Source organism: Acipenser ruthenus, chromosome 48, assembly GCF_902713425.1.
Source record: "Acipenser ruthenus chromosome 48, fAciRut3.2 maternal haplotype, whole genome shotgun sequence".
NCBI lineage: Eukaryota > Metazoa > Chordata > Actinopteri > Acipenseriformes > Acipenseridae > Acipenser > Acipenser ruthenus.
In genome coordinates this window covers 7851791-7868471 of record NC_081236.1, presented here as the reverse complement: position 1 = coordinate 7868471, position 16681 = coordinate 7851791, and the positions used below count along the sequence as shown (strand labels likewise).

Genomic DNA, 16681 nt, shown 5'->3' with positions numbered 1-16681 from the left:
ATGCTTGTGAATGTGAGGAATGCTTGCAGGCTGTTCTCATGTATTATTGCAGGGGAGACTGGACCTGTCCGAGGGGACTGGTGGTACAAGTTTAGGGTTAGGGTTCAGTTGAAAGGGCAGCGATATAGACTTCTATGCAAAGAAGGATGGCTGTTAGAAAAACATAAGGGGGGAACAAATATTTGAAAGGCAAAATATTGGTTCCTGGGGAACAGATATAATGTGACACCGGTACAAAACAAGTCCTGGACACAAAATCCTTCACAAAAATAAACCCTTCTTTACAGAGGAGGGTTCTTCACCCTGTCAGTGTCTGTCTGTCTTTCTGTGTGTGTTACTGATTGGTTTATTATTTTTTTCTTCAGATTAACGGATTGGCGTCGACTGGATCTTACTTTTTTTTTTTTTGTAAAATCTCCCAGATGTTTTAAATACAAGGTGAACATATTTATCATGTATGCTGAATAAAAATGACAATTTAAACACATCTGAACTGAATCTGTTCTGTTTCTTTCAGTATTTCTAAATCAGACTGGAAGTAACTCTGTGCTTTGAGGAGGAGGTGTGGGATATGTAAACTAACTGGAGTGTGTACAGGGCCTGCAATCCTCCGCAGATCCCCCCTCCCCCTCCCCTCTCTCACCAGCGATGTGGATCTGTAGTGCAGCCCCAGCTGTCTCCCCCTCCCTCCCTCCCCTCTCTCCTCAGCGGTGTGGATCTGTAGTACAGCCCCAGCTGTCTCCCCCTCCCTCCCTCTCCCCCTCCCCTCTCTCCTCAGCGGTGTGGATCTGTAGAACAGCCCCAGCTGTCTCCCCCTCCCTCCCTCTCCCCCTCCCCTCTCTCTTCAGCGGTGTGGATCTGTAGTACAGCCCCAGCTGTCTCCCCCTCCCCTCTCTCCTCAGCGGTGTGGATCTGTAGTGCAGCCCCAGCTGTCTCCCCCTCCCTCCCTCTCCCCCTCCCCCCTCTCACCAGCGGTGTGGATCTGTAGTACAGCCCCAGCTGTCTCCCCCTCCCTCCCTCTCCCCCTCCCCTCTCTCCCCAGCGGTGTGGATCTGTAGTACAGCCCCAGCTGTCTCCCCCTCCCTCCCTCTCCCCCTCCCCTCTCTCCTCAGCGGTGTGGATCTGTAGTACAGCCCCAGCTGTCTCTGTTAAGAATCTGCTCATTGACCCAACAGGCTTGTTATTTTTGAGAGTTATGTGTGAAGAATCACAATTAAAATGTCCAGTTTAAGGATCCAATTCATTCATATGTGTAATGGTCTCATTTAATCAGCACTCTGCTGTCATGAATGTCTTTCTTTTTACGAGTTCAAGATTGCCGAGGTAAACAATTGAGCAGTAAATCACACAACACCGTTATATCTTTTATACATTTTATCAAGAAAGAGAGAAAATAGATGCGCTACAAAAACAGAACAGAAGATTCATATCAAAATAGCAGAAATCAGTTCACTAAGTTTAGCAATGAATAATATTCAGGGAGCATCTCAGCTTCAGTGTAAATATTGATTACATGGAAAATAATGCATTCATCTATTGTCTAGAAAGTCTTTTATCATTATTTATTTATTATCAGACACCCTTATCCAGGGGGACTTACAGCTGTTACAAAATATCACAGAGAGAGAGAGAGAGAGAATTTGACAGAGAGAGACGTGCTTAACATGAGCTCCTAAATATACAAAATATAAAAAACAGGACCAGAAGAGATGAACTAACAGCAGAGAGAAGTGAGAAGGAAAGAAAGAAAAAAGAAAGGAAAAGAAAGACAAAGAAAGGAAAGAAAAAAAAGAAAGAAAGAAAGAAAAAGGAAAAGAAAGAAAAAGGACAGAGTATACAATCAAAGAAAGAACAGAAAAACTGCTAGGAAAACAGCAAATTATCTGGACTTTGATTTATAAAAGGTAAGCCTCTCACCTTATTTTAAATTAAATTAAATCCATTTTCAAGTTAGCCTGCGTGAGAAGTGGCAGTTGGTGTGTGAGGTTGACGGTTGGAAATGGATTCATTGAGCAGTGCAGTAATGCAGCCTTGAACCCTGAGCCCTGCGTTCCAATTCCCTGGGGAGGTGAAGAGCGCTCAGGCCAGGAAACAACACAAGCACAGAGTGCTGAGAGAGAGCCCAGAGACTCTCATTGCTGACTGCTTCCAGGCTGGAGAAAACACTGTCACCACTAACCTGCTCCTCTTCACTGAGCACACAGACGCCTGGCACACAGCCATATGTAAAATGTATGTACATGTAAAAAAGGGAGGCATCTGCCAGGGGAGACAGTTGAAAATAAGGGAAGACGCAGACTCACACCACACAGTGTTCACAGTAAATCAGAACGGCACTATCATGATACAGGGCAGTGAGGCCAGCCTGGTGTCTTTTGAGGAGAATTTCCTGGCCTTAAAAGAGCTGGCTGAGTCTGCAAAACCAAAGAGCCAAAACACAGGGACACCTACAGCAGCAAGCCCTGTCCCTGACAGCACACAGCCTGCCCGCAGCACTGACAGCACAGCCCCAGTCCCCACTGTCCCAGCAGAGGAGAGCACAGTCCGTGGAGATAGCCAGCCCCTCCTCACCCAGCCCCCGGAGCTCCACAGCACAGTGGCAATCATGAAGGCAAGCCTCTCCCTGCTAGAGGTGGAGCTGACAGAGCTCAGGGAGCTAGTCCGGGCCAGGCTCACAGAGAGTGACATCACACAGCAGTTGAAAGACCAGACCATACAGATCAAGAACGAATATAAAGCCTCATTCAGGGAACTGAAGGCAGAGGTGAAGGAGCTGCAGCAGGACAGGGAAACCCTGAGAAGAGAACTGACCGGACCGAGAGAGGAGCTGCAGCACAGAGACAAAACAGTACAGAGCCTGAGGGAGCAACTGCACACACTCACAGTCCCCCACAGCCCTGCAGGAGGCACAGCAACCCAGACAGCACAGTGCCCCCCAGCCCCAGCCTGCAAGGACACACTGACACACACACACAGCACACCAGCCAAACACACTGACACACCGACACACACACACACAGACAACACCGACAGCCCCCCAGCCAGACACACTGGCAATCACACAAAGCCTGACACACACACCACACACACGAACAGCACACAGAACACTCCCAACACACAGGCTGACCCAGGCACAGCCCCGCCCCCCTCGGGCAGACCGGCTGCAAAGCACCGCAACACCGAGATCGCCCTGCTGATGGACTCCAACGGGAAATACATCGATGAGAAGTGGCTCTTCCCAAAACACATAGTGTCCAAGATCTGGTGACCACAGAGAAGGCCCTGGAGGCTCTGTGTGAGTCCACCCTCAGCTCCCCCGGACACATAATCAGTCACACAGGCACCAATGATCTGAGGGCCCAGCAGGAGAACGTGGCCAAGTCCATCAGGAGAGTGGCGGAGAGGGCAACCCAGGAATTTCCACATTCAAAAATCATCATCTCCACCCTGCTGCCCAGAAAGGATTTCCACCAATACACCATCCAGAAGATCAACGCGGAAGTCTCCCGAGGGTGCGCTCTACTACCCAACGTGCACCTGGCACACCACCCCACCCTCGGGCTGCAACACCTGTATGACCACGTACACCTGCACCAGCGGGGAGTCAGCATCTTTGCCAAGACCCTGAAAGACGTCACCCTGGGCCGAGACCCAGCCAGCCCCCAACACGGCAACAGGAGAGGCCTCAACATCCACAGACCACAGCACAGCCCACAGACAGCCAGGTGGGCCCCCAGGAGCCTCCGTCCACAGCCTGGACAACACAACCGACACCTGCTTAGCCCAGCCCAGCCCAGAAAGCCCAGGCACGGCCCAGCCCAGCGCCCAGCCCAGCCCAGCGGACCCAGGTCCGGTCCTGCCAGCCCATTCCAGCACCCAGCCCAGCCATCCCAGCAGCAGGCTCACAGCTACGCTGCGGCCCTCAGCAGACCAGCAGGGACTGGGAGCACAGAGCTGGAGGAGATTCACCACCTCCTGAACCTCATCTGCACAAGACTTATGAGCTAAGTCACTACTATTAAAAAAAAAAAAAAAATTAAATAGATTGTAAAAAAAAAAGAGAGAAAAGGGGGAGGAAAGGAAAAGAGAAAGGGGGAAAAAAGTATATATATTGTACGTAGAGATTTCAGCAGCAAAACGTAAATATAATTAATATTTAGTGAATTATTACAAAACAAATATGTATATATATATATTTTTTTTTCTTCAAAATGTTTTGTTTAATTCTAAGACAAAAAATATATCCAGGGCCTGAGCTCCTCAGTGTTTGGGCTGAAGAGCACAGCCCCAGAGTTTATAGAGAGAGTGAAAGGCCTGGATATCATCATCCTGCAGGAAACATGGTGTCCACTCACTGTCCCTCAGGCTATAGGGAGATCATAGTGCCCTCACTGAAAAAGACCACAGTCAGACGAGGCAGAGACTCTGGGGGAATAATCATTTGGTACAAAGCAGAGCTCACCAACTCAATAGAGCCAATTAAACGAGGAGAGTCACATTTGTGGCTTAAAATCAGCAGAAATATTGTCTCTGCACAAAATGAAATCTTCCTGTGTGCAATATATATCCCTCCCTCAGAATCCCCATACTATAGTGAGGAAACCTTTACCAGTCTCCACACAGAGATCTGCCACTTCCAGGCCCAGGGAAATGTTCTGATCTGTGGAGATCTGAACGCCAGGACAGGCAAGCAGCCTGACTTCACCAGCACACAGGGAGACCAACATATATTCAGGCAAAAACCCCTATATTCCAGCCCTATTGTCTCCCAGAGAAACAGCTATGATAGAGAAATAAATCAAAGTGGGAGACAATTACTGCAACTCTGTCAAGGCCTGGGCCTGTACATTATTAACGGTAGGATCCGAGGGGACTCTTTAGGAAGACACACCTACAGCTCAGCTCTTGGCAACAGTGTAGTAGATTACACCATTACTGACCTCGACCCTTCCTCTATTAGTGCATTCACTGTCAGGCCAATATCTCCTCTGTCAGACCACAGTCAAATAACTGTGTTCCTTAAAAGAACAGAGCAGACCAGCAACACACAGACACAGCCCTGCAAGCTGTATAACCTCCATCATTCGTACAGATGGGCTCCAAACAGTGCAGAAGAATACCAGAAAGCAATCAGCCATCCAAAAATCCAATCACTATTAAACACCTTTCTGGTTACACCACATACTCACAGTAAACAGGGAGTAAATCTAGCTGTAGAAAACCTGAATGAAATATTTAGACAGGCAGCTTTAAAATCCAAACTAAAAATAATTCGAAACACTCAAAAGAAAAAACTGAAAGAAGAAAATTGGTTTGATGAAGATTGTAAAAATATAAGGAAAAGACTTAGGCAATTATCAAATCAAAAACATAGACAACCAGACAACCAAGATTTACGCCTCAGCTACTGTGAAACTCTAAATTACTATAAACCCACACTAAAACAGAAAAAAAATAACCACATCAACAAGCAACTGACAGAAATCGAGGAGTCCATTAACTCAAACCGATTCTGGGAACATTGGAAAAAACTAAATAAATCAAAACCAGAAGAATTGGCCATACAAAATGGAAATATATGGAAAAACCATTTTGAAAAACTCTATCAAAACATAACACACAATGAACAACCATTAGATCAAAACAATATTTATGAAAAACTGAAAAAACTAGAAATGTCAATTAAAGACAACCAGAATCCACTGGACTCTCCAATCACTGCGCAGGAACTTAAAGAGAAACTGCAGACCCTAAAGAATAGGAAAGCCAGCGGGGTAGACAGCGTCTCCAATGAGATGCTGAAGCACAGCAGCCCTAAGCTGCAGGAGGCCCTGCGCAAACTGTTTAACCTGATACTAAGTGTGGGCTACTTCCCTGACATCTGGAACCAAGGGATTATATCCCCTGTCTTTAAGAGTGGAGACAAATTCGACCCCAATAACTACCGGGGCATCTGTGTGAGCAGTAACATGGGGAAGGTAATCTGCAGTATCATTAACACTCGGATACTGGCCTTCCTTACCGAACACAGTGTTTTGAGTAAGAGTCAGATTGGCTTCCTTCCAAAACACCGCACTACTGATCATATTTACACCCTACACACCCTAATAGACAAACATGTAAACCAAAATAAAAATAAATTATTTGCTTGCTTTATAGATTTCAAAAAGGCTTTTGATTCAATCTGGCACGAAGGATTATTTTATAAACTCCTCCAAAGTGGTGTAGGAGGTAAAACCTGTGACACAATTAAATCAATGTATACGGAAAATAAATGTGGTGTAAAGATTGGCAATAAAAGAACACAATTCTTCTCACAGGGGCGTGGAGTGAGACAGGGGTGCAGTTTGAGTCCAACACTGTTCAACATCTACATCAATGAATTGGCCACAGTGCTGGAGCAGATGACCTGGTCCTGCTGTCGCCCACAGAGCAGGGGCTGCAGCAGAGCCTGTCACTGCTAGAGCAGTACTGTCAGACCTGGGCCCTGGCAGTAAACATGAACAAAACTAAAATCATGATATTTCAGAAAAAACCCAGATCTCAGGAAAGTAGATACATCTTCACACTACACAACACCACAATAGAACACTGCATGCACTACACCTACCTGGGCCTAAACATCAGCGCATCAGGTAGCTTTAACCCAGCAGTGAATGCACTGAGAGAGAAGGCCCGCAGGGCTTTCTATTCCATAAAGAAAAAGCTTTATATAAAACTCCCCATTAGAATTTGGCTCAAAATTTTTGAAAGTGTTATCAAACCCATTTTACTCTATGGCAGTGAAGTGTGGGGTCCGCTCACAGAGCAGGATTACACTAAATGGGATAAACACCCAATAGAAGCCCTGCACACAGAGTTCTGCAAAAACATCCTGCAAATACAGAGAAAAACACCAAACAACGCGTGCAGGGCAGAACTAGGTCAATATCCATTATTGATCTCAATACAAAAAAGAGCAATTCAATTTTGGCTTCATCTAAAACAAAGCAACCCAAACTCCTACCACAGTAAAGCCCTGCAGTACCAAGAACTGAGCCAAAAGAAGAGTCCCCTCAGCCAGCTGGTCCTGAAGCTCACTGCACTAACACACACTAACACCAACCAGCCTCAGGACAGCACTGCTCCAACACAGACAATTCGAGTGAACCAAATTATAACATAACACAAACAAAACTACCTCACCTATTGGGACACACACACAAAAACACAAAGCAAATTAGAGTGCTATCGGGCCCTAAAAAGACACTACACCCTGGCTGAATACCTGAGCAGGGTGAAAGACAACAAGCAGAGGCAGATCCGAACCAAATACAGGCTCAGTGAGCACAGCCTGGCCATAGAAACAGGCCGACACAGGCAGACCTGGCTGCCCAAAGAGGACCGGCTGTGTCATCACTGTCCACTCCAACAAGTAGAGACAGAGATGCACTTTCTACTGCAGTGTACAAAATACACAGAAATAAGGGAAACTTTCTTCCCACAAATAAAAAATCTCTGCAAAACATTCCCAGACCTGCCAGACTCTCAAAAACTCCCAATCCTCCTCGGAGAGGAGTCCAGCTGTGTCCAACTGGCAGCCCAGTACACAGCCGCCTGTCACAGCCTGAGGGACAAACAGTGAGCACTCTACATTAGTTCAAATCTTGTTATATTTCATTGTTGTTATTGTTAACTTATTAATAACGTGGTTATTATTTATATTTGTTTACCATTGTTATTATCATTATTATTCTCATCAGTGTTATTGTCTATTTAATGTTCAGATGATGTACTGTGTATGCATTGCTTTGGCAATACTGTGAATAATGGTCATGCCAATAAAGCACCTTTAAATTTGAATTTGAATTTGAGAGGGAGAGTAGAGAGGATGGAGGAGAGAGGGAGAGTAGAGAGGATGGAGGAGAGAGGGAGAGTAGAGAGGGAGGAGAGAGGGAGAGTAGAGAAGGCAGGGTGGAGAGAGGGAGAGTAGAGAGGATGGAGGAGAGGGAGAGTAGAGAAGGCAGGGTGGAGAGAGGGAGAGTAGAGAGGATGGAGGAGAGAGGGAGAGTAGAGAGGGCAGGGTGGAGAGAGGGAGAGTAGAGAAGGCAGGGAGGAGAGAGGGAGAGTAGAGAGGATGGAGGAGAGAAGGAGAGTAGAGAGGGTGGAGGAGAGAGGGAGAGTAGAGAAGGCAGGGTGGAGAGAGGGAGAGTAGAGAGGATGGAGGAGAGAAGGAGAGTAGAGAGGGTGGAGGAGAGAGGGAGAGTAGAGAAGGCAGGGTGGAGAGAGGGAGAGTAGAGAGGGCAGGGTGGAGAGAGGGAGAGTAGAGAAGGCAGGGAGGAGAGAGGGAGAGTAGAGAGGATGGAGGAGAGAAGGAGAGTAGAGAGGGTGGAGGAGAGAGGGAGAGTAGAGAAGGCAGGGTGGAGAGAGGGAGAGTAGAGAGGGCAGGGTGGAGAGAGGGAGAGTAGAGAGGATGGAGGAGAGAGGGAGAGTAGAGAGGGTGGAGGAGAGAGGGAGAGTAGAGAGGGCAGGGTGGAGAGAGGGAGAGTAGAGAGGATGGAGGAGAGAGGGAGAGTAGAGAGGATGGAGGAGAGAGGGAGAGTAGAGAGGGCAGGGTGGAGAGAGGGAGAGTAGAGAGGATGGAGGAGAGAGGGAGAGTAGAGAGGGCAGGGTGGAGAGAGGGAGAGTAGAGAGGATGGAGGAGAGAGGGAGAGTAGAGAAGGCAGGGTGGAGAGAGGGAGTGTAGAGAAGGCAGGGTGGAGAGAGGGAGAGTAGAGAGGATGGAGGAGAGAGGGAGAGTAGAGAGGATGGAGGAGAGAGGGAGAGTAGAGAAGGCAGGGTGGAGAGAGGGAGAGTAGAGAGGATGGAGGAGAGAGGGAGAGTGGGAAAGGGAGCGGATTAGCATATCAGAGGGAAGGGAGAGAAAGAGGAGGGGAGAGCCATAGGGGAGGCAGAGAGGAGAAGGGGAGAGGAGAGAAAGAGAGAGGAGATGGAGAGAGGTGGAGGGGAAAGAGAGAGGGAGACAGGAAGGGAGAGTAGGAAAGGGGGTGTAGAGAAATAAAGAGAAGGGGCTCAGGGTAAGAGGGTGGAAGAGAGAGGATTTCTTATCAACAGCCCAGAAGAGTGCAGAGAGAGTGTCAGTGAAAGTGAAGAGGAGATTGTCTGAGCTGTTTGAATAGTTTCCTGGTTCAACAGCAATGTGTGTTTAATCTGCAGCGCTGACAGGGTCAGGGTCAGGGGACTCCAGCACAAGGTCTGTATTCCAGTCCCCATTACAGAAGAATGGATAGAGTTTCTCACTGGGATTGAACTCCATGTCAGTGAAAGTGTAGATGTGAGATCTGGTCTCCACATTGTAAAAGGAGAGCTGCCCTTCCTCATAATCCAGATACACCCCCATCTTCTGGGGCTTCAGGCTCAGGGGGAGGGGGGTCCGGGGGTCAGTGAGAGCAGTGAACGCACCTCCATCCCACCACACAGTCCAGTAACCCTGCTGGGGGGTCATGCTGAACCCCTTCCTCTTGGCAGACTCTCTGCTGACTCCTAATCTCCAGTTTGTATTCCCCCCCACCTGCACCTGCCAGTAGCGTCTCCCTGAGGTGAAGCTCTCCCTGCCCAGCACACAGGGCCAGCCATCAAATCTCTCTGGATTGTCAGAGAGATCCGGCCATGTCTCTCCCAGTCTCACTCGTTTCCCCTCCGCAGACAGGATGAGCAGGGGGTACGCTGTATCAGGGTCCAGAGTCACATCAACTGGGGAGCAGAGAGGAGACATCATCATTATTATTATTATTATTATTATTATTATTATTATTATTATTATTATTATTATTTACACAAAAAGGGTTTAAAAAAAAAAAAACTGGCCTAACAGCCAAACCACAACCTAAAATAACCTTAAAATGACGTCTCAGACAGATTACACCGTGTAACAATTTTTTTTTTTTTTTGTTCCTGGTTAGTAAGTGTTATTTCCTAATTGCTTATGCCTCAAAAGTATAGAAAATGGCTATTATTCCCCACAAACTTTGCTTTTGTGACCAGGACAGTGATATTTTGAAATGTACCTATTTTCCAGAACATTCCAGATAGATTCAGTGCTGAGTAAACTTGGAGTAACTTCTAGAACTTTCCAGTAATATAAATAGTAGTATAAATACAGGGGCCTTAAGCCCACCAGTTAAGTTTAGTTCCAGCTGCCTAAGTGGATACATATCTGCATTTTTCTGAGATGGCATCAAGAGGCTGCAAGCATCCGGCAGACGCATTTTGCTATGTCTGCGGCCAATTTATCAAGACAAGAGCGAAAAAGTACTCCGTGGAAGCATCTGCTAAGATGTGTGAGGCCTACAAGGCATATTTCGGCATGCCTGTCGGGGATCAAGACAAACCCTGGGCACCTCATTTCACCTGCGAGCACTGCAAAAAAACTCTGGAAGGTAAGATGGACAATTGTTGCTCGGAATTTTATGTTATAAAATTTGTTAAAATTTTTAAAATTGTAAAAGTTTTTAATTTTAAAATATTTTACAATTTTCAATGTTATTGAAAAAATATATCATATATGAAAAATGTTGCGAGAATCTCTTACACATTAGTCATGGGTTAAATAAATGTATTTTTGTAGGATGGTACAGAGGGGAAAAGAGAGCCATGAAGTTCGCTATCCCAAGAATTTGGCGGGAACCCACTGACCACTCAAGCAACTGCTACTTCTGCATGGTGGACCCTTCCAAACGTCGGACTGGCAAGAATGCACCTGCTATCACGTATCCGGACCTTCCTTCATCCATCGCCCTGGTGCCACACTGCCATGAGCTCCCCGTACCCACTCCTCCGGAGAGAGAGCAGCCGTCTTTAGAAGAGAGCAGCAAGTCGGAGAGCGAGGAAGACATTGTAGATCCAGATGACAATTTCAGAGGTGGAGCTGAGGAGAGAAACCCATACTACCCCAACCAAAAAGACCTCAACGACTTGATTAGAGATCTTGGTCTCACCAAGTCCAATGCCGAGCTTTTGACGTCTAGGCTCAAGCAGTGGAACTTGTTGAATGAAAGTGTGCAAGTCGCAGATCAGAGGAAGCGTCACCAACCTTTTTCCAGCTTCTTCACCCGTCAAGATGGGCTCTGCTTCTGCCACAATGTGACCAGTCTGTTCGAGGCAATCGGAATCGCCTGTAACCAGAATGAGTGGCGCCTCTTCATTGACAGCTCATCCAGGAGCCTCAAAGCCGTGCTGCTCCATAATGGTAACAAGTACCCGTATCTTCCCCTGGCTCACTCGGTGCACCTCAAAGGGGATTACAACAGCATCAAGACCTTGCTGGACGCCTTGAAGTATGATGAGTACGGCTGGGAGGTCAAGGCGGTTTTACCAAGTTTCCCTGCTATCTTTGCCTTTGGGACAGCAGGGACACCAAGGCGCACTACCACAGGCGGGACTGGCCAAAGCGGACCGAGTTCTCTGTGGGGAGGAACAACGTCAAGTGGGAGCCACTGGTGGACCCCCGGAAGGTGCTGATGCCACCACTGCACATCAAATTGGGCCTTATGAAACAATTTGTCAGAGCTCTAGATAAGGAGTCAGCAGCCTTCAAGTACCTTCAAGACTTCTTCCCTAAGCTGTCTGAGGCAAAGGTCAAAGCCGGTGTCTTCGTCGGACCACAGATAAAGAAGATTCTGGAGTGCAATGAATTCCCCAAGAAGCTCACTAGTAAGGAGAAAGCGGCTTGGAACAGCTTTGTCGCAGTGGTTCGGGGCTTCCTGGGCAATCACAAGGCCGAAAACTATGTGGAGCTGGTTGAGACTCTGGTGAAGAACTACGGCACAATGGGCTGTAGGATGTCCCTCAAAGTCCATATCCTTGATGCTCATCTTGATAAATTCAAGGAGAACATGGGAGCGTACTCGGAGTAGCAAGGCGAGCGCTTCCACCAGGATATACTGGACTTTGAACGCCACTACCAAGGACAGTATAACGAGAACATGATGGGAGACTACATTTGGGGGCTGATTCGTGAAAGTGATTTACAGTATAATCGTAAATCTCGAAAAACTACTCACTTCTAAATCTTTTGTAGTCATTTTTGTATTACTTTAGTATAAATACATGTTAATTTGGATTCATATGTTGTTTTTTTCTGACTTTATGTGAACGAAAAGACACAAATTCGCCCGTTTTCTCATTGGAAATAGGTAAATTTCAAAATATCACTGTCCTAGTCACAAAAGCAAAGTCTGTGGGGAATAATAGCCATTTTCTATACTTTTGAGGCATAAGCAATTAGGAAATAACACTTACTACCCAGGAACAAAAATTGTGTTACATAGTGTTATTATTATTATTATTATTATTATTATTATTATTATTATTATTAAATAATATAAGAGAAAAGAGGAACGAATGAAAGAAAGAAAGAAAGAAAGAAGGAAAGAAAGAAAGGTGACAAAGGCAGGAGCCTCTTACCTCAATTAAAATGAATCTTGAAATAATAATATTTTCTAGATATAAATATTAACTAAACCCCGAGATCGCCTCGTACAGTAAAGTCTCTTAAATCGACAGGATGAACTCAAGCTGCAGTTTGGAATCGCAGTTGGAATTGTAGCAGTTCTTCGAATTTCGAACTGTAGCGGTGTTCTGTTGTCATGGAAACCGCAGTGAACGCAATGAGCCGTGAGATACGCGATCCTGAAGAGGGGAGAAGAAACACAAACTGAAAGTGTGAGAGAAAACCCTGACAGAGGCTCTTCCGTGACCGGCGAGGGAACAAGATCTGGAGCCCAAACATCTTAGCCTTTTCAGACCAGCACACCCGAGCCGAGCCGAGCCGAGCCGAGCCCCCCCAGCGCGGGTGTGTTCACACTGCTGCTCAAAGAAGAAGCTGCCTGTGGAACGTGACGTCAGATTCCACGGACACGCGCGCACAGAGGAGTGCTGTGGATTTGTTTTGAGAATGGATCCCGAGGTCGGACTGTCCCAAACGATAAAGTACCAAAAGATTTCACACGAATACACAAATATGGGTTTGTGTTTCACATGCTGCTGACTGCAAATACAAACCGAATAATTTCATTTCATATTATTAAAGTTACATTAACTACTACTAATAATAACTTTAAAAAGTTACAGATAGTATTTAAAAATGTCAGTAAACACGTCAGAAAAATAGATTTAAAGCAGGCCTATTAAAAACAAAATCTAAACGAAACATTAAAGAGATTTTTCTGTACAGCTTGTTTTTATACATGCAATGTTAATAGATGGGATTTTTTAAAATGACCGAATTGAATGTGATTTTCAGATACTTTGCACATTTCCAATATACGGAGCTTATTTCTTTCTTTATTTATTTTCTGTTAAGGGCTGGATTATAAAGTAACCACAAAATAATATGCGCGATTACTGATCACTTTATTCATTAGAGAAAATGATAATGCTTTATATTGCGTGGCATAAATTAATATTAAACTGATATTAAATGAATGTTTAATTGCATATTAAATTTACGTTCAATTATTCCTTGTTACTTTCCATTGACATTCAAGTCAGATTAACTGTATTTTCAATAAGGGGAAATATTTACATATTGTCAATGGTTACAAAACGTGATATAAATGGGCGTGACGTGCCATTACATTTTCAATCGATATTTGGGTAACATTTAGTAAGAAACCAGCTTGTAGCATCAGCTGTGCAGCATAAGGAGCGTGCTGCCTGCTGCACTTCATTGTGTGTCAGGAAACCTGGCTCGGTTATTATCGTGTCTGTGACCGGGTCTTCCTCGTGTCACGCGTGGGGGTAGCCGCTGTTCAAACATACAGAGAGACAGACGTGGTGTTGACAACGCCGGCACAGGCGCGCAGGTTTTATTCACAAACAGAAAACGAAAGTAAAATAAAGGTGGTCATGTGACGTTACCAGCGATGGTAACGCACAGAGGACTAGTACATCAAGAACTGCGTCCATTAAGACATCAGATTCACTTTTTTTGCGGTCTGACGCTTTTATTGTTATGATCTTTTATTTTTTTTTAATCCTGTTTTATTATTTTTATTTTTTCACAACACTGTTTCACGCTGCGGTTTAGTCCCATATTTCTCAATCCCTGTGAAATCTTTTGGTAGACTCTATCATTTCAGGCAGTACGAGTTAACCCCGCCCCCAGCCTTGCTCAGCACAGAGCCAGTACCAGATATCTCGCGAGGCCAGAGTTTCACGGTTCCGGTTCGGATCGACAAAATGACCCGTGTGAAACTAGCCGTACCGCGAGGGCTCGGCTCGGCTCTGGTGTGCTCGTGTATTAGAGAGCCCTGCAGCTACTGAACCGAACCAGCCTGGGGAGCCCCCGACACATCGCCATGCATACCGGCACCAATGCCCTGAACCAGCGCGGAGACGTGGCCAAAGCAGTGAGGAAGGTGTCAGAGAGAGCCACGCAGGAGTTCAGACTCCAGAGTTGTCATTTCCACAGAGCAGACATCCCCCACACATCACCAGTAATATCAACGCTGAGATCGTCCGGGGCTGTGCTCTGATGACCAGCGTCCACCTGGCACACCCCCCACACTGAGCCCCTGGCAGCTGTACGACAGATTGCACCTCAACCAGGAAGGCGTCCGGGTCTTTGATAAATCCCTCAAGGATACAGCCATGGGCCGCAGCCCAGCCAGACCCCCCCCAGCGCAGCATACAACCAGTGAGGAGACCCCCTGGAGACACAGGACACACACCAGCGAGGAGACCCCCTGGAGCCACAGGAAACACACAAGTGAGAAGACCCCCTGGAGCCACAGGACACACACCAATGGAGACCCCCTGGAGCCACAGGACATATAACCAGTGAGGAGACCCCCTGGAGCCACAGGACATATAACCAGTGAGGAGACCCTCTGGAGCCACAGGACACACACCTGCGAGGGGCCAACCCACCCCTCACCCACACAGCACAGCACGGCCCAACACTGCCTGAGCCATTGCAACCCAGAGCAGCACAGCCCAGCCAGGACCAGCCAGACCCAGAGCCCCTCCGAGCACCAACCAGCCGCAGCACCAGCTCAGCTACGCTGGAGCCCTCGCTCAGACAGCCCCCCCTGCCACCACTGAGCTGGGTGAGATAAAACAGCTCCTCAACACCCTCTGCTCAAGACTGCTGGACTGAGGGACCCGCAGCACTCGGGTAGGACACAGGAAACCCTAGTTTACCTGGGAAAATACCAGAAACGAATGGGATATGAATATGAAGAAAAACAGTGTGTGTGTGTGTGTGTGCGTGTGTGTGTGTGTGTGTGTCTCTGTGTGTGTGTGTGTGTGTGTGTGAGTGTGTGTGTGTGTGTGTGCGTGTCTCTGTGTGTGTGTGTGCGTGTCTCTGTGTGTGTGTGTGTGTGTGTGTGTGTGTGCGTGTCTCTGTGTGTGTGTGTGCGTGTCTCTGTGTGTGTGTGTGCGTGTCTCTGTGTGTGTGTGTGTGTGTGTGTGTGTGTGCGTGTCTCTGTGTGTGTGTGTGCGTGTCTCTGTGTGTGTGTGTGTGTGTGTGTGTGTGTGTGCGTGTCTCTGTGTGTGTGTGTGCGTGTCTCTGTGTGTGTGTGTGTGTGTGTGTGTGTGTGCGTGTCTCTGTGTGTGTGTGTGTGTGTCTCTGTGTGTGTGTGTGTGTGTGTGTGTGTGTGCGTGTCTCTGTGTGTGTGTGTGCGTGTCTCTGTGTGTGTGTGTGTGTGTGTGTGTGTGTGCGTGTCTCTGTGTGTGTGTGTGCGTGTCTCTGTGTGTGTGTGTGTGTGTGTGTGTGTGTGCGTGTCTCTGTGTGTGTGTGTGCGTGTCTCTGTGTGTGTGTGTGTGTGTGTGTGTGTGTGTGTGTGTGTGTGTATCAGACACAGTATCACTGCACAGACACATCTACATGTTTCCTTAATGTTGTAATTTGCATTCTGTTTTATTATAATAGAAATTTAAAAGAAAAAAAGAGAAAAGCTGAGATCTCTTTCAATCAGCTGCTGAACATCCAGGGTCTGCACTCCTTGGTCTTCAGGCTGAAGAGCACAGACCCTGAGTTTGTTCTCAATGTAAATAATATTGATATTATGATCCTATTAGGAGACGTGGTGCCGTGCAGATGTGCCACTCACTGTCCCTCAGGCTACAGGGAGATCATAGTGCCCTCCCTGAAACACAGCACAGTCACACACGGCAGGGACTCGGGGGGGAATACTAGTGTGGCACAGAGGGGAGCTCGCCCAATCCATCGGCTCAATTAAACAAGGACAGACACACACACGGCTCAAAATATACAAAAACGCAGTCCAAGGTGAAACTGACGTTTACCTGTGTGCAGCCTGCACCCCTCCCTCTGAATCCACAAACTACTAGGGCTTGTGGTGGAATTTTCTGCATACAACCGAGCAGGCACCGGTCCCGTACTGAGAGAACGATTGAGACAGAGACAAGTCGGAGCAACTCACATTTATTAGTCTGCAGACTGGAGCATTCAACAAAGTAACACAGACTCTGCAAGCAACCGCAAAGAAAGCTCAAAAATACACTTAGTCAAACAGTTCCTTATATAATCAGTTTTTGCACAGAGTTCATGACTTGTGGTAATTCTTATCTCCCTTATTCAGCTCAAACCAACCTTGTGGTTTTCTTGTTACTGTTGTCTACCGACCTCTCTGATTGGTTGATTTTTTCTAGTTGCTAGGGAGAGAGTGTTTGTGAG

At 46.8% G+C, this 16681-nt stretch overlaps 1 protein-coding gene across 3 annotated transcripts in view; it reads right to left on the bottom strand.

Annotated features, from left to right (window-relative positions):
* Nucleotides 1-16681, bottom strand: part of LOC117970347 (butyrophilin subfamily 1 member A1-like) — a 328161-nt gene that overhangs the window by 277058 nt on the left and 34422 nt on the right. Inside the window, exon 9 of one of the 3 annotated variants that reach the window (XM_059014430.1) lies at nucleotides 8785-9732. The exons of the other annotated variants lie outside the window; for them this stretch is intronic. Coding sequence (XP_058870413.1) covers nucleotides 9185-9732 — 548 coding nt within the window. The 3' untranslated portion in view covers nucleotides 8785-9184. Of the gene's footprint in view, nucleotides 1-8784; nucleotides 9733-16681 lie in introns of those variants that run through there. 3 annotated transcript variants of the gene reach the window in all.